The sequence below is a fragment of the Staurois parvus genome, unplaced genomic scaffold (genome assembly GCF_062004578.1).
Source record: "Staurois parvus isolate SC_StPar_1 unplaced genomic scaffold, SC_StPar_1.0 ptg000261l, whole genome shotgun sequence".
In the NCBI taxonomy this organism is placed as follows: Eukaryota; Metazoa; Chordata; class Amphibia; order Anura; family Ranidae; genus Staurois; species Staurois parvus.
Genome location: NW_028318057.1, coordinates 2191634 through 2217271, shown reverse-complemented (window position 1 = coordinate 2217271; position 25638 = coordinate 2191634). Strand labels below are relative to the sequence as shown.

The following is a 25638-nucleotide window of genomic DNA, read 5'->3' as shown; positions in this document are numbered from 1 at the left end:
TCGAGAGAGTATATAATCATTGTTCAAAATCAATTTGTATTTTCTAAATAAATTATTTATTTGCTTGCACAGTTATTAAATAAGCCTGCTGCACAATTTACACCAAGGGTCTCAAAACATTTTAAACAAAGAGCCAGTTCACTGTTCATCAGACTTTGGAGGTCAGACTGTCTATATTTCAAGGTGGTTGACAGAATTCTGCATTAGCAAGATTGGAAATGAAGATGTTTGCATAGCAAGGAGGGCAAACATTAGAGATTCAAAGGATAACTGTACCTTTGGTAAAATTTTAACCAACCCCCTCCCTCCTGGAAAGACCATGCAGTTCAAGATATAGTATGGCTGGCACTATAATCTTCTTAGAGCTCATTCAAACCTTAGAACGTTTAGCATATCATACTATGTTTGCACAATTCTAAATAAAAATACAATATAATTGTAAAGCATCAGCAGCAGCTACTTATTGTTTATATACCTTTTTTCTGATTACTTATTTGTGGCTAATTGGTGAATAATATGTGCCCCATCCTTACCCAGCGTTTGGTAATATCTTGCATCTTCTTTAATGTAACTTCACCTTGGCGAGCAATAGACCAATCAGAGAATGCTTCAACAATTCTTGCAAATCAAATTTGGTTGAATGCAATTCAGGATTATTCTATAAACAGTACAACCTGGATGTTATGAGCGTAGTAACCTGTAGCAACAAATCATACTTCAGTTTACCAGCATCAGCTAGCACTTAGGTTGGCCATACATCAGTAGAATTTAATTTGAAAATTTTTGTTTTGTTCCATTTTCCAATCTTTATTGGGGTCAATTTGAAAGTTGTTTTCGTAACTGCACTGACAAGGAATGTCCGCATTTTTCTTGAACAAACTGATTTCTAATAGTAAATGTGCTTTTTGTTCGAGAAAGTCCATTCATTCCTAAATCAAATTTTGAAAGCAAACATTTTTGAAGCACTTTCAAACAACATCGAACTTACTGAGGGGAATTTTCATATAAATGTTTGTGCAAATATTCATTTGAAAATCTACTAGTGTATGGCCAGCTTAAAATGGTATTGAACTCAAAACCAAAAATTTAATTTATTGCAATCATTACATGTGGTTGCTGCATTAGTTTTCCTGTTTTAGGCTTTTCCCCCGCTTTAACCTGGTGATCTGGCCAGTAACACACCTGTACTGCAGTGCCCCCACTCTGGATGAAAGAGCACAGGGGTATATTTGGTCAGCAGCAATGTCAATCTGGGGGAGCAGCAGATTTAGATACACTAACAAATTGAAGCCAAACTCCAGCTCATACTTTATACAGTTACAGTAAACAGTCTTTTCCTTTTGGGATAAAGGATTTACATAAAAGAAACCTGATCCTTGTAAGCACCCCTGTCAGTGTTAAACGGTTTGTCTTTTTTCTGTATTGACAAATTCTGCTGGAAAGCTTGTTCATTTGAAAAACAGACTTGCTGGCCAGATCACCAGATGGAACTAGAAGAAAGAAAGCCTAAACAAGAATATAAATGCAGCCAGCACATCTTAAAACAGCAATATAATAAATGCTTGCTTTTGGGATTAATACCACTCTAGGCTTATGGAACTATGGCCTGTGTGTTTTTTGCTTTTTTCTCGTTTTGCTTTCTTTTTTGCTTCACTTTATCTTTTCTTTAGAAGAAAACAGAAGTCCAAGAAGGATTTTAACTCAGTACACCAGCTGGTCAAATAGGCACAGATATCACTGATGTCCCTAGAGCCGTATTTGCCTCCTGAACATATCTGCACAGCAAGACTGGAGTCAGGTAAGTGTGATCATCTGGTGCCCAGGGCAGTGATGTCAAACTGCATTCCTACCTTCCTGGGTACAGAAGTGGGTTGGGCTGACAACGGTGCATGCAGTGCTGTGTGCGAACGTAATGTACATATGTATGTATGAATGTAATAGTTGTGGCACACTCTAAAAGAGTGCTAATGGTTGTGACACACTACACAGAACTGAGAATTTTAATAGTGGTGCACATTCTGTCTCATAGAAAAATATAGGGCTAACAGTGCTGACAGAAGAAGTGCCCTAGCACTGGAGCAAGGAAAAATTTGTTGGTGGTATCGCTAAAAGAAAAAAATGCCTCTTGAAGGCTAGTGGGTGACAAGATGGAAGTCTGACTACGCCATGCTGTGAGCGGGACCTAGCACGCCCGTGCCCTAGGGGTACCTATTGCTCAAAGGCACGCTCATTAATTCTCAGGGCAGGCAGAAATTGGTCATGTGCAAAGTCTATCATTCTGGCAGTTTCCCAGATTAGATATGAGCTAGCTGTAGTTTGAAGACCATTCTTCCTTCCAAGAGTGTACCTTTGCTCTACTTTCAGTGATGTACATTCAGCGCAGCGGGCCTAACCATGCTGCGCTGACCAGTCAGTGTACCTGTTACCTTGCTCCCAGTAAGAGAATGAAACCCCACTGGACACATAGCACAGGTCTCAAAGTGCCCTCAGCACTCTTCTTGCTCTGTACCTGTTGGTCAGGGTGAGGACCTCTGTAACACTGGTCTGCTCCCAGTTGCCATGGGGGATGGACTGCTAGGGAGGGAGCCCAGATGGCACACTCTCACTACCAGAGGATACCCCACCTCAGCCAAGGCAGCACACCTCAACTGTTTGCTTGAGAGTCTGCAACGTGAACTTGGTTGCCCATAGTAACAACCTTGTTCTTCATTAATGTGCACACTTGACACTGTAGTACTGTGTACTTCATACCCCTCTAGTGCTTAAACAGGCCCAGGTTCTTTGTATTCACCACCCCCCATTATGCACATCTTTGTATTTCTTCAGAAAGGCTTAAGGACAAGTTTAACAGGCTTTACTAGACTTCGTAATGTAAAACGTGGCAACAAAATATAGAGCAATTGTCTCCTTTCATAGCTCCAACTGTCTATCAAATGGCCTAGGCATACCTTTTAGCATATGAAAGTCCATACATGGTGCAAAAGTCCTTTGCTGGCTGCATGGTCCATGGCTGGTGGCATCCTGGGATACTCAGCAAAAGAAGTCCTTTTAGAAGTGAGTCAGAAACAGAGCACACCAGAATGTTCAGGTATCCAGAACAGCAAAACCCCATGGCTCTTGACTTCAGCCTTCACCCAAATGTATACCACAGGTAGGTAAGCTGAATCTAACAAAGCCAGCAAAACTAGTATAAAGACTTTAACCCTACCCAACCCAGCCAGCATGTCACATACCTGTTCAGAAGCCAGAGTGCTGGGAGGTCTCCCCTTGCGGATGAGTGCAGAACACCCCTAAAGGTAGGAACAGGGGATGCTCGGCCCACAGAAGCACGGGATGCCAGCTGGCTGGATCCTGAAGAGCTGGGAGGAGGAGCTACAGAGCTGATGTTCCCCAGATGTGGCAGGCAGAACTCGGCAGCAAGTATATGTTCCCCAGACATGGCAGGCAGAACTTGGCAGCAGGCACAGGTTGGCAGCAGGCAGGGATCAGAGTCAAAGTCAGGCCAGAGGTCAAGCACAGGACAGCAATCAGAAGCTGAAGCAAGAAGCAGAAACAAGATCAGGAGCAGGCCGAGGATCAAACACAGGTAATCAGGCAGCTGCAGAGTCAGCAGAACAAGCCAGGCGTCAGAGCCAGGAGAGAAGATCAGACTGGTCAGAGGCTATTCAGGTCGGCAACGAGAAATCAGGTAATCACAAGGCAAAGGCACAGGAACACAAGGGGTTGACGATCATCCAGCAACTTGTGGTCAGAGCTGCAGTCCCTTTAAAGGAAAAATGGGCACCAGAAACTATCGCATCTTGTGCATGAGCATCCACCAATTCACGCATTTCCTGCGTGGCACACTATATAGGTACTATTCACACGGGAGCGCACAACCTGAGGCCATGCTGGGTATTGGCAACAGTGCCCATCTTTTTCCGCTTGATCCTCTGACACAGCACCTGTCTAGCTAAGCAGTTTTCAACCAGCTTACACGCTGCATTGTGTTGGTGGCAAGAAATTGCTGCTGCGTCAGTGGTGTCAGTCTATTATGGTATCTTTGTCAGTGCGATATAGTATGGGAGGTAAGCTGGGAGTTTGAGGTGGGGAAAGGAAATCATGGGTGAATTTATCTAAAGAAGCCCATTCCTGGACAGTTTGCATCCTTTAAGCTTGCTTATCGGTCCAACCCAAAACCTAGACAACTTTACTGCTGGATAAACCACATGCAGCCTGCCATTGGGAGAGAGTGCTTACCTGGCTGTCTGTCTCTTGGCCTTACCTGAAGGGACAGCAATCTTAGATGCTGTGCCAGTGAAGGGGGGTGGGCTGGGATTGTTATAATGCTGCATGGTTGTGTAAGAGTGTAGGAGACAAAGCAGCTGCATTGCTGAGAGAGGGTAATGAGAAGGAGGTTTGTTTTCAGTGGGTACCTTCTTCTTGCCCATCCATAGTAGGCTGTTATTGGAGGTAGGAAGGGCAGAGTCTTCTCTCCAGCAGCTCTTGAGGCCCCTGCTTCTTCTGACAGGAGTGACACTGCTTTCACTCCTGTCAGTGAGGCTGCTGGAAAACGGAGTGGCCAAAAGCTCTCAGTACACCTCAACCGTACAAAATAACATTGCATCCAGGACATGTGCCCCTTCTGCTTACTATTGTCCCACCCCTGGTTGTATGTATTGTATAAGAAAAAAAAGACATACTTTTCTTATTTTTCTTCTCGTGGTGCCTGACAATTTTATTCAATGTACATGCAATCAAGAGCAAAAATACATGTAATAATTATGCAAATGAAAGCACAAGTTCAGGTTTCAATTAACTAGTCCGATAATAAATCCCCTAGCCCCCTGTATTGCAGAGTGACTTGTTAGATACTTACATTTCTCACATTTCCAGCTATTTTCACTGTGCAGGCTCACCTGACACCGCACAGACTTTCTCTTAAAACCAACCCTGCTACCTCCTCTTCTAAGTGCACATGTACACCATGGTCCTATTCATCACTATGGGTGAGCAATATTCCACAGAATGGCTGGAACATGACTCACCCATAGGAATAAATGGAGCCATATGTTAGCCATCCTGTGGAATACAGCTCACCCGTACAAATGAGTAAGGGAAATGGTTATTTGTTATTAATATATAACATTTTATTGATATTGGTAGAGTCATACAGAAATATAGACATATAAAATAAATTGCTAATATATACTGTACATAAAACAAACACAAAAAAGAAAGATAAGTAGATAACAATACAACCAGTCCAGGGCAACTTCTGGAGAATGAAGCTGATGAAATGATAGCCCAAAGTACAGGAGCTTCAGGTCACAAATTATTTTTGGAGGCTCATATGGTAGGGGAAAGTAAGGTGCAATGCAAAGAGGAACATGAAAAAAAAATATAAGGAATAGTAAATGGTATAGTAAAAAGGGGTAAAAGTTAGGGAGGGAGGGATTGCAGAGTCTTACACACCTCATGATATGACTTGATCCAGATAAATCCAAGGATGGCATCTTAGAAGAATCATATGGTAGTATCGATGGTGGGATCAGTTTTAAGGCAGAAGGGCTGTGGTGTATATGATGTAAGAACTCCACTGCTCCTGCTCGTCATGTGGTTGGGGCCATACAGGGCTATTTTTTCTCAGAAAATAGGTTCAGCAACTACCAACTTCTGAGTCACCCCAATGTTCCCTCCCCACCTCCGAGCACCGTTTCTTGGTTCCTACTCCTACCCAGCTCCCTGTACTGCTCCTTTTAGAGAATACAGAGCCAAGTATAATTTTTTATGGAATTTGTTAATGATTACAAGAAAAGTAGTAAAATAGATCCCCTGCAGCCAGTAACAATAGCTCCCCCCAGCAACAGTAGATTCCCCCTGCAACAATGGACCCCTGCAACAAATACCACCGAGACCTCCCAGCAGCAACAACAGATCTTCCATCAACAGTAGATTCCTTCCAGAAACAATTGACATCCACTCAATAAAAGATCCCTCTCCAGCAATAATAGATCACCATGCAAAGATAGATCTCCTCCAGTGGCAATAGATCCCCCAGCAGCCAGCATCAATAGACCCTCCACTACACCCCCGCATCCATTGCCATTACATAAATTCGGTGCTGGAGGTGCCGGAACTGCATTCCCCCGTGTTCCCGCTGAAAAAAAGCCGTGTTCTGTTCTTTTCAGCCAGAGACTGTATAAAAGAGAGATAGCACGGCCAGGTCCATATGAGACTTGTTCACTTCAAATGGGATTTGCATTCCTATTACAAGCAATGCAAACTCTGCTTGAAGCAGATCAGAGGTAGGTTGGAAGGTGGTCAATAGCAAGTCATATGCGCCTATCAATAAATATTGAATGATCTCAGAGCATCCTAAACTGATATCAAACTGATGCCATCAAAATAAGCCAAACGTACATTGCCACAGGCCCTTTAAATGTTCACGGATGGTTTAAAAACTGAAGGCAATATATGGAGAGGAGCCTCATTTTTGGAGTGCTTTGCAGACGTTGCTGACCTGAACCAGCACTCTTGGGAAGGAGACAAATCAGAAGCCAGAACGTCAATACATTTAAGGCTCTTATTCACTATTGCCAGATAGAGAGGCAAAAGGGTTCCAGGAAATGATATTGGTAACTCTATATCATGAGAGGAAGCCAGGGTTTCCTTCAATTGTGTCATTATGGTACCCCAAATCAAACAGAGCTTAGTGGTCTTTAACAAAAGGTCCCAGGTTTTGAGTAGGGGGGAGATGACAAAAGGAAGCATTGAGCATTTTGATCTGTAAGTAGGGTAGACCCATGTGTGTGAAAAAGGTAGGATCCAGGTAATATACAGTATTTCTCAACAGAAACCCACAGTCTGTGATTTTCATGAAAATGGTGATTAATGATATGTACTAGTATTTTCATTATTTATTTACAGTAACTTGGACTGCAATAAAAAATTACTTTTTGATATTTCCAGAGAATTTTCCAGAGACTGCTTAACAATGTTAAATAAAAACGCCTGCTGTTTATAAGGCTCTGTATCTCCCTGCACTTTACACATATAATTGATAACTCACAATAATGACTCATTTCATGTTAAAGCCTAAATTTAGTGAGAAATTAAAAACCAAAAGACAGCACAACCGACATTACTTACAATAGGACGTGTCCCCTGTGCTGCTGGCTCCAGAACTGTTGCTCCTGGAATCTGACCTTCCCCATATTCTTCTGGTGTGGCCAACTATGCCAGTCCTTTCTTCCTTAATTCATCAAAGCTGTACTATAGTTTCTATGAATGAAAAGCAATCCATAGAACACTTTCATCCATATAAACTATAGCATAGCTTCTTTAGTAGGGAAGGTGGGTGGAAAAGGCGGACATAATCGGTACTCTTGGTGAATACCTGTCGCGGTCTGTTGGCTCTATTAACTCCCGCCGCACCATTATAGTGGTGAAGGTAGGGAGGGTTTGGGGAGGATGATTTTGGCTAATGTAGGAGCCAGCAGCACAAGGGAAACATTCTACTGATTGTAAAAAAAAGTCTCTTGTGCTGATTTTTGTTCTTTCATTTGTGACTAAACTTAGACTTTAAGCCAGTAAGGGAGGCTACAGCTTCTGTGCTGTTTTATTAGATAATCCATTGTGTTCTGGGAATCTTTTATCATGAAGATTAAAAAAAAATAATAAAAACTTTGTTTAACTAATTAAAACCTGGTGAAATAAATCAAATCAGATAAAAGTAAATGTAAGTAAAGCTGAAGCTTAGCTACAAATCATTTTTAGCCCTATAGCTTTACCAGAAATTAAGTATGTCCCTCTTCATGTCTTCCTCCTCCTCAACTGAGAAAAGTTCTCACGTATGTTTATGCCAGGACAGCTGTAAACCCACAAACAGCCACCTACAGCCATTCATTTCTCAGGACTTACACCTGTATGCTATATTCAGGTTTAGCCATATATTGGCGTATACTATACAAATTGACGACAACTATTTATTTACATAGGGAGCTGTATGCAGCAGATGTACATTTTGAAATTTTAAATTGTATGGACAAAATCAACCACATGCACAAGGCCAAAAAACAATGTTCCCTTCCCAGTATCGTTTCTAAGTTCTAAAAATTATGTTGGATGATCTAGATGACATTTGTGTTCACTGCACAAGTATTAAATGCTCGAGTAAGTGAATGCAAGGTTATTCAAATATTTAGCAATTGCATACCAAAAAGTTGCAATCACACTAACCCAACGTAATGTTATCTTCATGTTATGCTAACAATATATGTAAAGTCATTTTTCTTACCCCGTGTGCATTGCAATGTAGCATCAAAAGGGGAACAAAGATCCCCTAAAGTAAAACGCATACATTTATCTTGAGTGTTACCATTTGGCTACATTACATTAAAGTTGCACTATTGTGATATAATTTTAATTACCAAACTTTGTTGGTTGTAATTTGTGAGGGTGCACAATTTAGGGAACCGTTGTATTGGAAAAATGACAGAAAATGCCATTTTTTCCAATTTTTTTAGTATTTATTGCCAATGAAACCCAAGGAAATAAAATATATATATTTAGACATGCTACCAAATTAAAACTCTATCTGTTTTGAAAAAAAACAATGTTTAATACTTTAGTTAATTCCTAAAACATCTCCCAAAACAAATAGGCCCTGGAACTCAAGGTGATTTCCGTTCACTTTACCTTGCAGTTTTCAGCCATTGACAGACAGAATGCACTCTCTTCTGGGCCTTGCCATGTTCCCACCAAGTGACTAAGGCATACATATGTGGTGTCCTTGTGCATGGAAGTGGTAGCTGGACATATTGCTGGATGTATTTTCTACTGTACCATTACTGTGTTTCTGAAACCTGCCAGTGAATTTAGGCTTTTGTTGAAAATTTTGTATTTATTTTTTTCCCTAATATTGCTGCCAGGTGCATTCTGATAAATTGGGGTTCAAAATTCAAGTTATACCTTTTTCAAAAAAAAACTTGAGGGATTTGATTTTCCAAATAGAGTCAATTTGGGGTATCTGGGGTTGTGCCTCTTCTGAGCAACAGTAAAAGCAGTTCAGTGCCAGTTTTCAGCCAATATCGGTCAGAATGCTCTCCCTTGTTTCCAAGACCTGCCATGTTCCCATCACATAACTAAGACTTACTTACACTATATTGCCAAAAGTATTGGGACACCCCTCCAAATCATTGGATTCAGATGTTCTAATCACCTCCATGGCCACATGTGTATAAAATCAAGCACTTAGGCATGTAGACTGCTTCTACAAACATTTGTGAAAGAATGGGTTGCTCTCAGGAGCTCGTTGAATTCAAGCATGGTACCGTGATAGGCTGCCACCTGTGCAATAAGTCCATCTTGAAATTTCCTTGTTGCTAAATATTTAACCTTCACTGTAAGTGGAAGCAACTGGGAACAACAGCAACTCAACCATGAAGTGCTAGGCCACAGAAAAATGATAGAGTGGGGTCAGCGCATGCTGAAGTGCTCAGTGCTCAGAAGTCGCCAACTGACTGCAGAGTCAGTAGCTAAAGACCTCCAAACTTCGTATGGCCTTCATGTTAGGACAACAACAGTGTGTAGAGAGCTTCATGAATTTGGTTTCCATGGCCAAGCAGCTGTATCAAAGCACATAGACATCACAGTGCAATGCAAAATGTCAGATACAGTAACATAAAGCACGGCGCCAATGGACTCTAGAGCAGTGGAGACGTGTTCTCTGGAGTGACAAATCATGCTTCTCTGTATGGCAATCCGATGGACGTGCCTGGGTTTGGCGGTTGCCAGGAGTACGGTACTTGCCTGACTGCATTGTGGCAAGTGTAAAATTTGGTAGAAGGGGGATTATAGTGGGGGGTTGTTTTTCAGGGGTTGAGTTTGGCCCCTTAGTTCCAGTGAAGGCGTCAGCATACCAAGACATTTTGGACAATTTGATGCTCCCAACTTTGTGGGTACATTTTGGGGATGACCCCATTCTGTTCCAACATGACTGAGCACCAGTGCACAAAGCAAGGTCCATAAAGACATGGATGAGCTAGTTTGGTGTGGAGGAACTTGACTGACCTGCACAGAGTCCTGACCTGGGATGAATTAGAGCGGAGACTGCGAGCCAGGCCTTCTTGTCCGACATCAGTGCCTTACCTCACAAATGCGCTTTTGGAAGAATGGTCAAACATTTCCATAGACACACTCCTAAACCTTGTGGACAGTCTTCCCTGAAGAGTTGAAGCTGTTATAGCTGCAAAGGGTGGGCCAACTTAATATTGAACCCTACAGTCTAAAACTAGGATGCCATTACAGTTGATGTACATGTAAAGGCAGGCGTCCAAATAGTTTTGGCAATATAGTGTATGTGGTGGTCTCATGTGTAGGAGTAGTAGTATAAAGTATTTTATAGCATCATTACCTACTTACTTATATGCATAAGAAATTGAAAAAAACAACAACTAGAAACAGAAATTTCTAATGTATTTTTTATTTTTTTGTGCTTTGATTTCAAGAAACCCTAATATAAAACTAATAACTACAAATGTTCAAAATGTTCATAATCTAAAACTTCAGACTATTTTCTGTTCAAAATAATGCAAATTTGGGGGGTTTTCAATGTAATTTCAAAGTCATGGCCTTTCTTGCCATGACAAAGCGTGCAAATAAAATCTAATGCAAACATTATTGTACACCATATATTTTACCACAAATTGGAAAAAGCAGGCATATTTGCTATTGTTTGATTTCAGACAAATAAAAAACAACTTAATAAAAAATATTGTCTTTTCTACATTTTTATATGGTAAAAATCAACAGAAAATAGTTTTTGTCAGAATTTTCACTATGTGTTTTCTAACTTCTAAATAAATATAAAGTATATCATTTTAAGTATGGTATCAAACGAAAGTACTATCTGTCCCCAACTAACATTATCCAGATTGGATAGTTTGACTGCAAAACAAAGCAGCATTTGTAAGACTGTAAGCAAATGTAACCTGGGACTCAAGGGAGTTTACATAGGTTATAGATCCCGGGACTCAGGTGGTTAAAATAACTTTTGGCTAATTTTCAGCTTTAACTCTGCTTTCACGTAGAAAATTATCTGTCCAGGAGAAAAGATTTATAATATGTTGGTACACATTATGAAGGTGAAAAGGGATCTGAGCGCAAAAAGAGATAGAAGCCTGTGTTTACACTTTTTTATTTGTTACCAATAAAATATACAGGAATTGTGGAGCAGGTGGTTTAACTTTAAACTCGCTTGTACCAATGGACAGCAGCAGTACTTTAAAAAAAGTACAGTATAGGTTATAGTAAAGGAGGGCAAAACCCTTCCTTGGAATCAATCCAACCAAACTAATCATGGAATGATACAGTTCTCCCATGTCCCGGTTGGCCATAACTATAGCTTTTATTTGTTACCACAGCATCTACAATAGTGTATGTATTTACTGGTTTTACAACCCTTACTGCTAGATATTAATTCAATATTTAATTTAATATAATGCAAAATATCCTTTGTAAATTTGCTACAAACTTTATTCTCCACCTATTTTTAGAGTCTGGCTGTGTGGAAGAGGAGGAAGTAATGAAGCAGGATAAAATAAAGCCATCAATTAATGGGGTACCACAAATGTCAGAAATTACTGAACCTTTACCAAATATAGGTAAGTGTTAAGAATTTAAAATGTTTATTTACCAAGCATATTCTTTTATGTTGTATTCTTATATTAAAATGTTCACTTATATTAAAGGCAGGTAACTAAAATTACAATATTTATTAAAGCAGAACTAAATCCTTCTATCCTTTACAGCAGGGTAATGAATTTGAAATTTATGGAGGCCTAATGAGTAAAATTTTCCGGGAACGGGAGCTTTTAATATTAACTAGCTGGTGATTGGTTGCTAGGACCACCCAGTTAACTCATGCATCTTCCACTCCAGCCCTCCATTCAGTGTGGCCATGCTTCTCGCTCTCTGATCTGTGTAAGGTAGGAGTTAGCTCATGCAGGTCTCTTCCAACCTCCATCCATTGTGGCTATGCCTCCTGGCCTCCATGCATTACTATCCTGCCTCTCGCTCTGCCTTAAGAATGGAAGTAGCAGAAGCAAGGGTTGAAGAAGTAGAACCGCGGGTCCAGATGAGTGCCTCGGTCTGCATCTGGACCAGGGTCCGCCATTTAGTGATGCCTGCTTTACAGCCAAGGAAGCTGCCATCTAAAGCCTAGTACACACTAGGAGAATATCGGACAATTAATCATCCATTTTTTTCCCATGCTAGTCTCATATTGAAAATGAAGAGTTTACTAAAGTTCCGGAAATTATCGTATGATAGAATACAACTTTGGAAGTGATGTAATGTATTGTATTGTATTGTATTCTTTCATTTTTGAGCATGCGTGGTCTTAGTCGCTCAATGTTTTATGGACGAATACTGCACTGATTAAACAAAAATCGTTTGTTCTATCATCTTACGTGAAAAATGCTTGTGCCTTCGGATAATTTTACATTGGACTGTCGTGATCAGCTCTCGAAAGCTGTATACTAACGATCAGATTATCAGACGATTGCTCCGAATTAGCAGTATTTTTTGTCCGATTTTCTCAATGCGTGTACTAAGCTTTAGACTCTCTTTGATCTGCAGTTGCTATGGTGCTGTACAAGTATTCAGTTATGAGAACAGTCATTTGATAGTTTGACAGTTCAGTTGAAAGCACAAGCAAATGTGACAGTTATCAATCATAGCATACCTTGAATGCAACTGTTTCGAGAAACGGTTCTGTCAATGGGTTTAGTTCTGTTTCAAGTTCTATTTTCCTTCTGTGGGGGTGGATGGGGATGTTCTAAAAATACAGACTTGGATTTTGCTTAACAAGAAGCTTACAGCATTACATGGAACTATGAAGACATTTCAGTGGGTTTGGAATCCCTGGGTCTCTCCCTGTCTTTCAGGGAATCTCTGTCTTCTCGAACTTTAAAGTGGAACTTTAGTCAGAAAATTAAAGTGGTTGTAAGCATTGTAAGCATGAAACATGAAATATGAACAAAGCATATTCCTCTATATCCAATCCAGAGCACTAAGTGTCATTTCTGTCCACTTCCTTGTTCCTCTGCTATAAGCTGATGGGTTTTCCTGATTCCAAGAGAAAAATGGTGATGGGGAGGGCACAGCCTGTGATTGACAGCCTCAGCTCTGTCCTGGTGTGCTGTATGCAGGGGGGTGCAGGGGGGCTTCCATCCATTCAGCTCTCACTGATGTAACTGCAGCTCCCTGTCCCCTGCTTTACAGAGCTGAGAGATCCTGTGTAAATCCTGCACTTTGAATGGATATAGGGGAAACACATCTGCAGATAGACAGGTACAACTTATGTAGGAAGATTTGTTTAATCTCTGTATATCACCTGAGGCTAGTCACTTTGCTGGATTTACAACAACTTTAGCCCCAGGCACGTTCACCCCCTTCCTGCCCAGGCCAATTTTCAGCTTTCACTGCTGTCATACTTTGAATGACAATTGTGCGGTCATGTAACACTGTACCCAAACTATATTGTTATCATTTTTTTCACATAAATAGAGATTTCTTTTGGTGGTATTTAATCACCACTGGGTTTTAAATTTTTGCTAAATAAATGAAAAAGGACAAAAAATTTACAAAAAATGTGGCATGGAAGCATTTTTTGTCACTATTTTTTTGAAAATGACAAAATTAAATAAAATTGCTTTTTCCACATTTTTTTACATACTGTTATCAGTGCAGTACAGTGTCATCATATAACTGGTGTGTCAGTAATCAGGGACACTGACAGTAATCATTGGACTGCTCGAGAGGTAGTCCTTACTTACTACCTCAGAGGGCACCTGATCGTTTCTCTTCGTCTGCTCCTTTTTACTCTCTCAGTTACTCTCTCTACCGTCTCAGTTTTTCTATTGCCTCAAGAATGCTAACATTGGCCATTACCAGATATTGTTTAATATACAAAAGTGCAGTGCTAAAAACGTAATACTAGTATATCTATTAGTAGTAAATGAGATGATAATTAATACACATTAATACATTAATGAATATGTGTGAACACGTCATCTACCAAATAATAATATTTTAAATAATATGAAAGTAAACATCAAATACTGTAAAATAAACATGTGACTCCTAATGAAGAGCCAAAGAAAATACAGCAGAATATAGCAGAAGACAACTGTGGATCCCAAACGTCTTCAGATCAAACAGCAACACTACACAGCACCTCAGTGCAGCAGGTGGGGGCTTACCAGATTGAAATGGCCCCCAATAAAGAGTGGTCAAACAGCTCTCAACGCACTCCACGCAAGGCGATCACCCACTCCAGCTGTGTGCCAGCTTGCAAACATAAACACTGTTATCTTCACACACTGTCGCTTTGAATTCTGCACTGGCACCCAGTATAACCAGAGTTCAGAGCATCAACATCATGGGAACAAAGAGACACTCCATGGTGAAGATCAGCAGGTACAAAAGGGTTTATTGGGTGTATGCACTCACAGTTAGTAGAGGATAAAACATGGGCTCCATTATTACAAACAGCTCCTCATGCCGGGTTCAAAGATGGCTGCAGCAATTTGCAAATGAGCAGTAGCTTGTGTTCCAGGTCCGCTACATTTCACGCTACATTTCCCAGGAGGATATAGCCTATGTGGCCTTCTGGAGACAGTGTCTCTTAGAGACAGCCCAGGACAACAACATCAGAGATGCTGCTGAGCTTGAACACCTGTCATTCCCAGCAAAAGAAGCCTAGAACCTAATTGTTAGGAAGAGTCTTTTCTGCAGTCATGGCCTCTGAAAGCTCCTGGGTCAAAGTATTTTACCCAAGTTCTGGTGGCAAACAGTTCACTATTCTAAAGCCCTTGGTGGGCATTACCTGTTCTGCATCCTGAAGCTCTAAGAGGCTGGGTTCAGATGCAAGTTTTCCATAGCAAAATTTGCATTGCCTATCTTCACCAGGGAGACTTTCTGGCTTTTGTGGGCATCAAAGATACCTAATATTCCCATCCCTTCAGCAATTTCTGTGCCTTGGTATAAGGCCCGTGCTTTACCAATCAGGGGTCCTGCCCTTCATCCTTTCATCAGCACCTTGTGTACTAGGATGCTGGACCCAGTACTAGCCTTATTGCTTTCCTGAAACATTCTCATGGTGGGATCTTTAGATGACCTCCAGCTGAGAGAACAATTGGAAACGGCTCTATTGAGAAACCTGACATGATCCTCCAGATATTCCTCTAATTTGGATGGGTCCAGAATAGACATGTGCAGAACAAAAAAATGTGTTTCATTGCGGATCAGTTTGTTAAGTTACTAAGTTAATTTAGTTGCTTTTGTAACAAAATTTGTTTTGTTTCGTTTATTAGTTTTTGATCGAATTAAAGTTTTTCCAATGGATTCAAAGTATTCTAATTTAATTTGCAATGAAAATATTGAATTAATCCAAATTCATTGTGAAAAAGAGCTGGTTCTTTTTTATTCAAAATTTCAGAAGTTTCTTTCTAATGTATTCTAATGTATTCTATTTTTTTCTATTCTATTGTATTATATAATTTTTTTTTCTATTGTATTATTTTCTATTCCGTTATTTTCTATTCATTTCTATTCTTTTATTTTCTATGCTATTCTGTTTCATTCTTTATTCTTCTGTATTCTATTCTGTTTTGTTCTATTTTATTCTTTTCAAAATTCAAAGTTTGGAAGATTGCTATATTCTTTCTATTTTATTCTATTCTATTTCTTTTCTGTTCTATTATTTTATCTTCTATTCTATTCTGTTTTTTTCTATTCTATTCCTTTATTTTCTATTCAATTCTATTATGGTTTATTCTATTCTATTCTTTTTAACATTCAAATTTTGGAAGACAACTATATTCTTTCTATTTTTTTCTATTATATTTGAATTTCGAAATTGCTTTTAACAGCTTGATGATTGAAGCTTAAGTTCTGAGAGATGGGGCATCATGAAATCTTGGAATCCCTTGATGCTAAGCTAGGTTTACTTCTTACCAACTAGACATGTGATGTGTGCTTTCATTGGTGGGAGCCACAGGACTTAATCCCTCTGAGTTTCTTTGTGGGACAATTCCTCCCCTGCAGCTGGGCCTAGATCGGCGTTTAGCTCTCACCACAGTTAGGACTCTCAATGGTGTTGCCTTTGAGACTTTTTCGGAAATAATTAACTTGTAGCCTTCACTCAGTAAGGCGAGTGTTTGGACTAGTGGGCTTGTCTGGCATGGAAACCTTCAAGGGTTTTGCATAAGGCAAAATGAAGAGACCCAGTTCTTTGTCTTGCTTGGGTTAGTTTCTATCTGTCTCTCCAAACATAACATCCTGATCCAGTTCTTCGAATTGCCTCCAGTTCACCTGGAGAAGTTTCCTTCTAATGGTTGGATGTGGTCAGGATGAAGTGTCTCAGCCTCTACTTTCCTCTTGTGTTTTAAGATGGTCCCTGTACTGTTGCTCCATTTTCTAGTTCCACCATATCGAGTTGACTCAGTAGACCATTATCCAACCCCATGGTCTGAGGTTTAGGGGTGCTTCCTGAGCTTTGGCTGCAGACGACTGTTTCTCAGATCTGCATGGCTGCCAGCTAGACTTCTATCCTCACTTTAGCTATGTTTTACCAGGGGCTTGAGGTGATTGTAGCCATATTAGTGCACCTGCAACAGGATTAGTTGGGTGCTGTCCATGGAGCCCTTTTTGTTTGCAACTGAGCCCAGGTTTTTGGAGTGTGCTTTTGAGGTGTGCCCCCTGGGGATTTGGATTTTGGCGTAGATTGGGAGGGTACTGCGGATGTGCTCAAATTGTTTTTCTACCACATGGACATTCATCCTTATCTGAAGCCAGCTTCTGGTATTAGAACCCTTTAGGAGACTCTTTGAGCTGCTGTTTTGCTGTTGTTGTTGCATCAAGAGTAGCATTTGAACAACTTATGCAGAGATGTCATCCGACATTAAAAGCAGGACAGCCAAACAGGTCATTTTATGGAGCATTCCTTCAGCTCTACTGATGAGCTCAGTCGTCCTCACTACAGTTGACTTTAGCAGGAAGACGGTAGCTTACTCACTTTTGGATTTACTCACTTTATGATTTTCTTAAGCTTCCCACCCTGGTATCTAGTTATTGGTCTACCACATGTATGCTTCCATGTTGGCGCCTGGAAAAGAAAAAAGTTTAACGAATACTTACCATAATTTTCTTTTCCTGGCACCAATTCATGGCATACTAAACCCACCTGGTTCATTCCTAGCAATGTATAGGGAATGGGCTGTTGTGTGGGTGTCAACTTTTTATAGCTATGCACTAGGCCCATGGGTGAAAGTAGGCAGGGCTACTACCACATGTATGCTGTCATGGATTGGTTCCAGGAAAGGAAAATTATGGTACTTGTATTGTGTACTGTTTTTTTAAGTAGAGTAAAGTAAGTCTAGTACCAATATCAGATTTTTATTTTTGCCTGTGTTTCTTTTTTACAAATGTTTCTTCATTTCCTATCTACTGAAACAGTTGTCAGCAAAACAGGTAATGAAGAAATTGATCAGAGCTCTGGATAACAGTAAAAACCCAACAGAGGTTTTAATTATTTCCCACTTTATCAAAAACTAGACTTTTTTTTAGGCTTCACATGCACTTTAAATAACTAAAAGGTTCTTTTTATAATTTATTTTATTATACGTTTATTTGTATGTTATCATTCAGCAAAGTTTCGCAATTACAGTAAACTGTAATTACTCACATTTTGGTCACAATATACTTTTAGGTAGCTCTTCAGCAGGATTGGTTAATCAATTCTGCTTCTGGGGTCAGCACAAGACCCCAGATTTCATGGGAAGCCAGCAGTTCCACAAAAATGCCCTGCCCAAAGCATCTGAAATTTTAAAATGGAACCGCAGCAACTGGGTGAGACTAATCTTTTCACTCAGAAAAACTAAAAAAACAGTATATTTGGCAAGGGTGCACATATTTTGCATAAATCTAAATGGGTTGGTATCCATTTATGTTCATGTGGGATACTTTATAAACTGAAATACAGTAAATACATTGCAAGTTGAGCCCTCTGTACATTACTGTACAAGTTGTTTCCTTGATTTAAAGGCAGCTTTTGAGTTACAAATTTTGTATATATAGGGCTTAAAGTGCTACTAGAGTAAAATAAAAAATTGAGTAAAATAATTAACGTGTTCTACTCACCTGCTCTGCGCAGTGGTATTGCACAGAGCAGCCCTAGCAATCTTGGTTCCTCTTCTTCTTTGTGTGTCCCCATAACAAGCCGCTTACCGTGGAGGCACACAGTGTTTGCATGCTCCCAATACTCCATATAGCTACACAGCAGAACTTAGCCCTACCCCCCACTTCCTCCTCACTGCATTTGATTGACAGCAGCAGGAGCCAATGGCCCATGCTGCTGCTCGAGTGCTGTGTGAAGAGGAAGAGAGAGGAGAAGAGATGCAGCCATGCACAGCACTGGATTTATTCTCCCTTCTCTTCAAGGAAGCGGGGGGGGGGGGGGGGGGGTCAGAGAAATAGAAAATGTTTACATTCCTTGCATTGAGGTAAAAAATGCTTTTAGCTTTAGTATAACTTTAATTCATTTTTTTCTGCAGTTTATCTGTATCAGAACAATTGGAAGATGGTTTTTCTGATCATCTAACAGTCACATGTTCCTGTATAATTGTATGTTTTCAAAATTAGCCTAAGTAAGCAAGACTCTTGTTTATAATAGTAATTAGCTCATACTCTATTATGAAGTAAGAAGGGTTTTTTTTACCTTCCTCTGGATCAACTGTGGGTATAGGATTGTGTATATGGGATTGTATATTTTTTTTTCCTTTTTATTGGTTGAACTAGATGGATTTGAGTCTTTTTTAAAAATAGACTAACTGTGTAACTATGTAACTCTCCAAAGCTTTCTCTTGCAGGCATTACTCCTATAGTTCCTCCTGTGACACAAGCTCCAAAAAGTAGCAGCAGTCATCCCTATTCAGGAGATAATATTCCCAAGAACAGTTCTCAGAAAAAAACATCTTCTCGACCAAATCTTGAGAAACAGTGCAGTCAAGCAAGTAAAGATGGAGCTGAGCCTCCTTACCTCCCACCCGGTGCACAAGAGGGTATGCTGGATTCATGTAATTTTACTCATTGCAACTATTGTATCTTTGTATTTATCAACCATCATTTTTTTAGTTCATATCTTCTCTGTTTTTAACTATATACATTATATAGCTTTATTAATAAAAATTAAAGATTAAAAGGATTGTTTGCATTCATGTTAGTACAAATGACCCAGTGAAATTTAAAAAATATCTAACGTTAACCTGATGAATAAAAGTAGGCTTAAATGGATTTCTCCATTGTTCTAGGCGTAATGCTGGATGGACCCTGTTTTAGTAGTGATTTTGAACATCTTGCATCTACAAGAGATCTAGGAGCTAGTTGTCTCGATGATACTTAATAGGTGATCTCAGCCAGGTTTCCTGGCACCGCTGTTTTATATTGCAGTAGTACCTGGAAACTGTTTGCAATGCGAGTCTGGTGGGTGGGTCTTTGTGTTCAGGTCATCGCTTATTAAGATTGATGATGGATCTACATCAGGGGTGTCAAACTGGTGGCCCTCCAGCTGTTGCAAAAAAACAAGTCCCATCATGCTTTTGCTTTTTGGAGTCATGCTTGTAACTGTCAGTCTTGCACTGCCTCATGGGACTTGTAGTTTGGCAGCAGCTGGAAGGTCGCCAGTTTGACACCCGTGATCTACATCACTGAGTGACATGATTAATTCTGGATTTATGTTGTGGGGTTTTTTTTCTTAATAATAGTTTTTTTTCATAGGTGTATGTTTTTAATTACTGTCAAACTTTTTTAGTGAATGTGTAATAAGGCATACTCATCTACATACAGCAAGGGCTAGATATCTGGGCATCCAAATTCTAATAAGCCCCCCCCAGCAGACCCCCCCACATCCATGTTGTCAGGGAAGTGGGGATGAGGTCCTTGTGCCCATTAACATGGAGACTTGGTGCCTTTCCAGGGGACAAGGGCCTCATCCCCCACATCCATTTTAAAGGGGGTTCCAGATTCTAAGTCGCCTCCCCAAAGACCCCCACATGCATCAGGCTATGGATGTGGGGATGAGGCCCTTGCCTTTTTTTGTGGAGTGCCCCTTAAAATCTAAACCAGGTCCTTAAACAGGCATGCAACCTGGGTGGCCAAAAATATATCAGATCATGTGCCTGATATTTAAGGGTCCCCCTTAAATCCATACCAGACCCTTATCCTAGATAGGTGTGTGCTATGGATTTTTAAGTGGGACCACATGGAAATAAAAAAAACAAGGCATAGGATCCCCCTATAATCCACACCAGACCCATATCCTAGATAGTGGTTTGGTATGGATTTTGAAAGTGGTTGTAAAGGCAGAAGGTTTTATTTTTATGTTACTGCATTCTAGGCAGCACGGTATAAAAAAATTCTGCATGCAGCTTCCCCTGCGGCCACCCTAAACTAATACAGAACCTGAGCCTGATCTCGATCCAGTGAGTGATGTGCATGAGAGCTGAGGCTGTCTTGGCTCTCTTGCTCTTCATTGGCTCAGATACAGTAGCAGGAGCTATTGGCTAAAGCCGCTGTCACTCAGTGCAAGTGATGAAGACCGAGGGGGGGGGCCTTATGGACACACAGAGCAGGGGGCTCAGGAGAAAGCATGCATGAGTGGGTGGTGGAGCCCAAAAAGATGAGGAGCAGGGCTACTCTGTGCAAAACCACTGCACAGAGCAGGTACAGTAAGTATGACATGTTTGTTATTTTAACAAAAAAAGAAGAAAACAAGAAAAAACTTTTAATATTGCTTTATGAGGAAAAACTATGGCAAAAAACCCAAACTCATCTATATAAGGGGAGGGACAGATATCCAGGGGCTATGGATGTGGGAACAAGCCCCTTGTCACCATTAACATAGGGACAAAGTGCCTTGCCAGGGGGGTCCGTATCAGGAAAAACTTATGAGGTTACTTATCAGAATCTGGAAGCCCCCTATAAAATAAGGGGACCCTCAGATATCTGGTCCCCACAGATTAATTATTATAACCACCAGGACATAAGTGAAAAAAAATTACATATTAGATTGTAAGCTCGAAAGAGCAGGGCCCTTGAATCCCTTGTTTTGTTTTGTTACTGTATTGCCTCATGTTCTGTCCCCCACTATAATGTACAGCGCTGAGCAAACCTTTTAGCGCTATATAAATACTGTATAATAATAATATTAAATAAATACACACACATAAACACACACATCACAGACAATCATTTTTTCTTAAAAAAACACAAAAAAAATGTCCCACACTGTAACTTCAATATCAATCATGTTGCCTTGCAATGTAGATCCATTGTCAATTGGCCCACCAACACAAACACAACACCCACCACAATAATCATCTCCCATTGCACTCTCTTTCCAAACAACAGCTTTCAAACTGGCTGCTGAATGTCAACAAACCAGCCAGAAATTCTGCCTGATGTAAACTGTGAACAGCTTGAATTCATGGTTGAGCTGAATGGAATTGGAATAGCCTTTTCCAAGTTGTTCCTCCCGTGTCTTACTTGCCCCCCCTCCCCCACTCCCAGGGTTGCCACCTCATTCCTTTAAAACCGAACACATATTAAATACACAGGTTCTGGGGCTAGTTTATTGCAGATAAGACACTGAGTGAGTTTAATTACCACCTTAATCAGCCACAGAACCTGTGTGATTATTATGTGTTCAGTTTTAAAGGGATGAGGTGGCAACCCTACCCCCACCCAGGGCCGTGGATAAGGGGGTATTACCAGTCCTCCTGTACAGGGCCCAGGCCAGCAGGGAGGCCCAGGCAGCTGGATGGAGTTCTTGTTGGGAAATCCTTTTACCACATCGGTGTGTCAGCGCATTGAGAGGAGTATTTATTCACAGAGCCCTTGCCAAGAGGAGGAAGATTTTCTGTTAACAGACAGCTCCATCCATCCCCTAAATAGGGACCTCTGGCTACCTGGATCCGAATAATCCTGACTTCTGGGCACCTGATGATGACCACCCTGAGGGAGGACTACCAGACCTATACCCGATGAGGATACTTCTGGATATAATATATAACGCGTATTATTATTATACCTCTGGTGAGTGCGCAATTCAACTATTACTCACAGAGCATCACCATTGAGTCTACCAGTCACTTGGCACTTTACAACTGCACAGACTGTTCATATTGAATCATATTTTAATCATTGCAAATGCATGTCAATTTTAGTGCTGCACTATTTATTTTAGCTAGGTGAATCAGATTTGTGGGCAGGGAGGGTGATCGGCAGGGCAGGGGGGGCAATTACTAGAACCAATCCCCTGTATGGTTCTCTGCAGCAGCTGAAAGCTGACTTATTCTCCTTCCCCTTTTGCTGGCTTTCATCTGTTGCAGAGATTGATTCCAGTAATTCACACCCCCCCCCCACCACACCTGTCACCCCCTCCCTGTGCACCATACATTTCCCTTTGCTGCCCAGGCCCCCCTGTGTGCCCCCCCCGCAGTACTGCCGGCTTACTTCCTCTCCTTTCCACCCGCAACTGCAGTCACACAAAAGGAACCTTCAGGATGGAGACTGAGTGAAGGGTCCGGTAAATATCTCACATTTACCAGCCCCTTACTTTACTGAATGAACGCAATGAGTGATCGGTATGGACCACTCATTGTGTTCATTCAGAACTGAAGCATAGTAAACTGTATTTTTTTTTGAGGGTGCCCTGTCAGGTTGGCTGTATGTGTCCCTGTGGTTTCTAACAGCAGCCCTGCCCCACCTCAAAATTGTGGCAGGAATTTATTCTTCCAAGTAAGTTTGTTTTATTTATTTATATCCATGAAAACATTTTACTGCATTTACAACTAATAAATAAAATCTTAACTTATAGAATGTGCATGGAACAGCATCTAAATCTGATCATGATTCAATATTTACTAAAAACCCACTAAAAATGTATGTTTAGAAGCATGCATTCCATGTCCATGGTGCTGAAAAGGTGCTCCAACTCTTCACTTCCACGATTTGGGCACATGGCATGCGATGGCTAGAGGCCAGGGAGCTCTCTGTCTTGTTGCTACTCCTCCCTAAACCATTAAAGATGGGGGGAGTGCTTTGAGACAGGTTAAAAATGTAATATTTTTCCAAACCCAGTACTTGGGATCCTTTTCTGGTCAACATTTATCTCATGATCCCTTCAGAGTTTGGATTTCCTTTACGCTCATGATCTCCTATCCATTTGTTCCCTTGCTGGCATCTGGAAAAAAATGTGCAAGTAGCCCAGTGCTTCTTATATTGATGGAGTGACGTATAGTCTTATGGATGCACCATGTCATCAAAGGGGTAGATAATCTTATCAAGACTATACAAAGTTATTTTTTAGAACTGGGAAAGTTTAAACTGGATTATTTAAAAAATGAATTACTGAACTAATTCTAGTATCTCACTAAGCGACTTTACTATTTTTCAGATTGCTGCGTACACTGTACCCTGGCTCTGCTGTTCTGTCAGTTTCTTTCCCTGTGTAATCTTCTTCTGGATCTCCTAACATGCGGTTCATGTTCCCCTGACTCTGCTGGGATATGCTGCTCATGCTGTTCGATTGGTGGATGTCCAGATTGTGCAGACTCATGTAGCACTGACTGTGGCATTGTAGATGCCTGCTGTGAATCTGCTGACTGCCTTGAAATCTGCATGGAATGTTGTGGTCTATGCTTCTCCTCCTAATAGGGCACTATAGAGCTGGGGCAAGACTGTATACAATGTGAATAATATGCTGCCTTTCATACAAAGACTAAAGGTAGAGATGCAGAGCAATTCTAAAACATCTACATATCAAGCATGGATTTGGTCAATACAAGACTTGAATTTTTGGTGAAATGGGACTGATCTGAGCCATTTAAAGTAATTATATTCTGAGCCATTATGCCTGACTCAAGAAGCTTGTGAAGAACTAGGAAAGTATTCAGCTGCTGCCAACATATTCAGTCTATGACATTTAAATACATACAGTATCTGTATTGTGCAAAGTAAAGAGTTTGTTAGAATGCAGTTATAATACATACATATCACAATATGGCAAAACTTGAAATGCACAGACTAACTTTGTCAGATTTATCATTTGAGAACGTATTTGGATAATAAATTGCAAGGAAGTTTGGGTTAACATATCAGTATAGAATGTCAATCTCAGTGCTAACTTGTTTCAAAAACATCATTTTAATATGTTATGGGGCAAATTGCTGGCGGTGCACCAGAGAAATATTGTATGTATACAATGGACAGTCTAATCTGAAATAACAATGCCATGTTATTTTGTAAAACACAGACACATTACTGAATTTCTTTAGTGTCAAATGTATTTTAAAATATACCTAAAGCTAAAACTTTTTTTCCTTTTTGTCTATTTGGTGATCAATTTATCTGGGGCTGAATTTAAAGGAAAACCCAGAATTTGTGTTTTTTAACAGGTCAAGAATAGAGGGGAAATCTTTCAAAAGAGACACTTGTTTCAGTGACAGCTGTCTAAGAGGGCATTTCTTTACATTGGAGAGATTTCTTCTTACTTCCTGTTGCATCTACATCACAGAAAATGAAGAAAATTATTTCCAATAGGACACAGGAGGCAAAAATAATAATACAGGGTTTTAACCATTTCCTACTTTAGTCAAAGTGAAAATAAAATTGGCTTTAGATATTCTTTCATTTTTTCAAGTTCAGTAATTATTAAACTTATGTGACATTTCTTTTTACTATTTATATAAAATCTTTATTTTACAATATAAACATATAATATAGAGCATAGCCATGACATCATAGAACATTAACTGGGGAACTAACATTAGAACACTGGGAAATTTAAAGAGCAAGTCCACTTTTTTTTGGAATAAAGCATTCCCATCTGGGTGATCACAGCACATTGCAAGGATTCAACAAACTTTCTTGCAGCTGCCTTCCTTTTTTTAAAGAAGAAATAACTGTTTGTTTTCTGTGTCCATGTGCCAAGTGAATGTGAATGGGAGTGAATTTCCATTATTGATCAGCCGCTGCACTTACAGGGTTCCATTGAGGAGAGTGGCAGGGTCTACCTTAGTGAATAACCCTTTGGGAGTATCTCATCAAAATTGAAATGTTTGTGGTAAAGTATGCTCAAAATCTGATTTGTATCTTAGTGCATATGTCTGGTATAATCAGTAAGCCAATCACATAAGAAGGAAAAGACATTTTTTTTGGGGGGGGGGGGGGCTTCTGTACACCACCAGTGTTCACAGCTCCTCCATAGTTGCCATATTGCATTGCATTTTACAGAAAATTACAATGCTGCACATTGAAAAGGAAAGGTAGTTTTTAATTACGTTATAGTACAATATAGCGTGTGTCGCAATTGTATAGCCTACTTATATATTTTTTCTTACATTTTTTATATTTTTTTTCTCACAAAACTGGAGTAACTTTTTATTATAATACTAACAACACTTTTATGTTGCAATGGTCCTTTAAAATGGCCTGCTCCAGATTAAAAAAATACTGTCACCTGTTTCAGTAGCTTTTCCTCAGTAGCTTTACCAGAAGCTGGTAGATTTTTACAAAGTGGAGCTATGTCTGCAC

At 40.2% G+C, this 25638-nt stretch overlaps 1 protein-coding gene across 1 annotated transcript; it reads left to right on the top strand.

The window, feature by feature from the left end:
* The first annotated feature begins 1402 nt into the window (after nucleotides 1-1402).
* MDFI (MyoD family inhibitor) lies at nucleotides 1403-24776 on the top strand. Its single transcript, XM_089681172.1, has 4 exons — nucleotides 1403-1798; nucleotides 11538-11645; nucleotides 18915-19106; nucleotides 23501-24776. The coding sequence occupies exons 1-4, from the start codon at nucleotides 1741-1743 to the stop codon at nucleotides 23755-23757; spliced, it is 615 nt and encodes a 204-aa protein (XP_089537298.1). The 5' UTR covers nucleotides 1403-1740; the 3' UTR covers nucleotides 23758-24776.
* The last annotated feature ends 862 nt before the right edge of the window (nucleotides 24777-25638 follow it).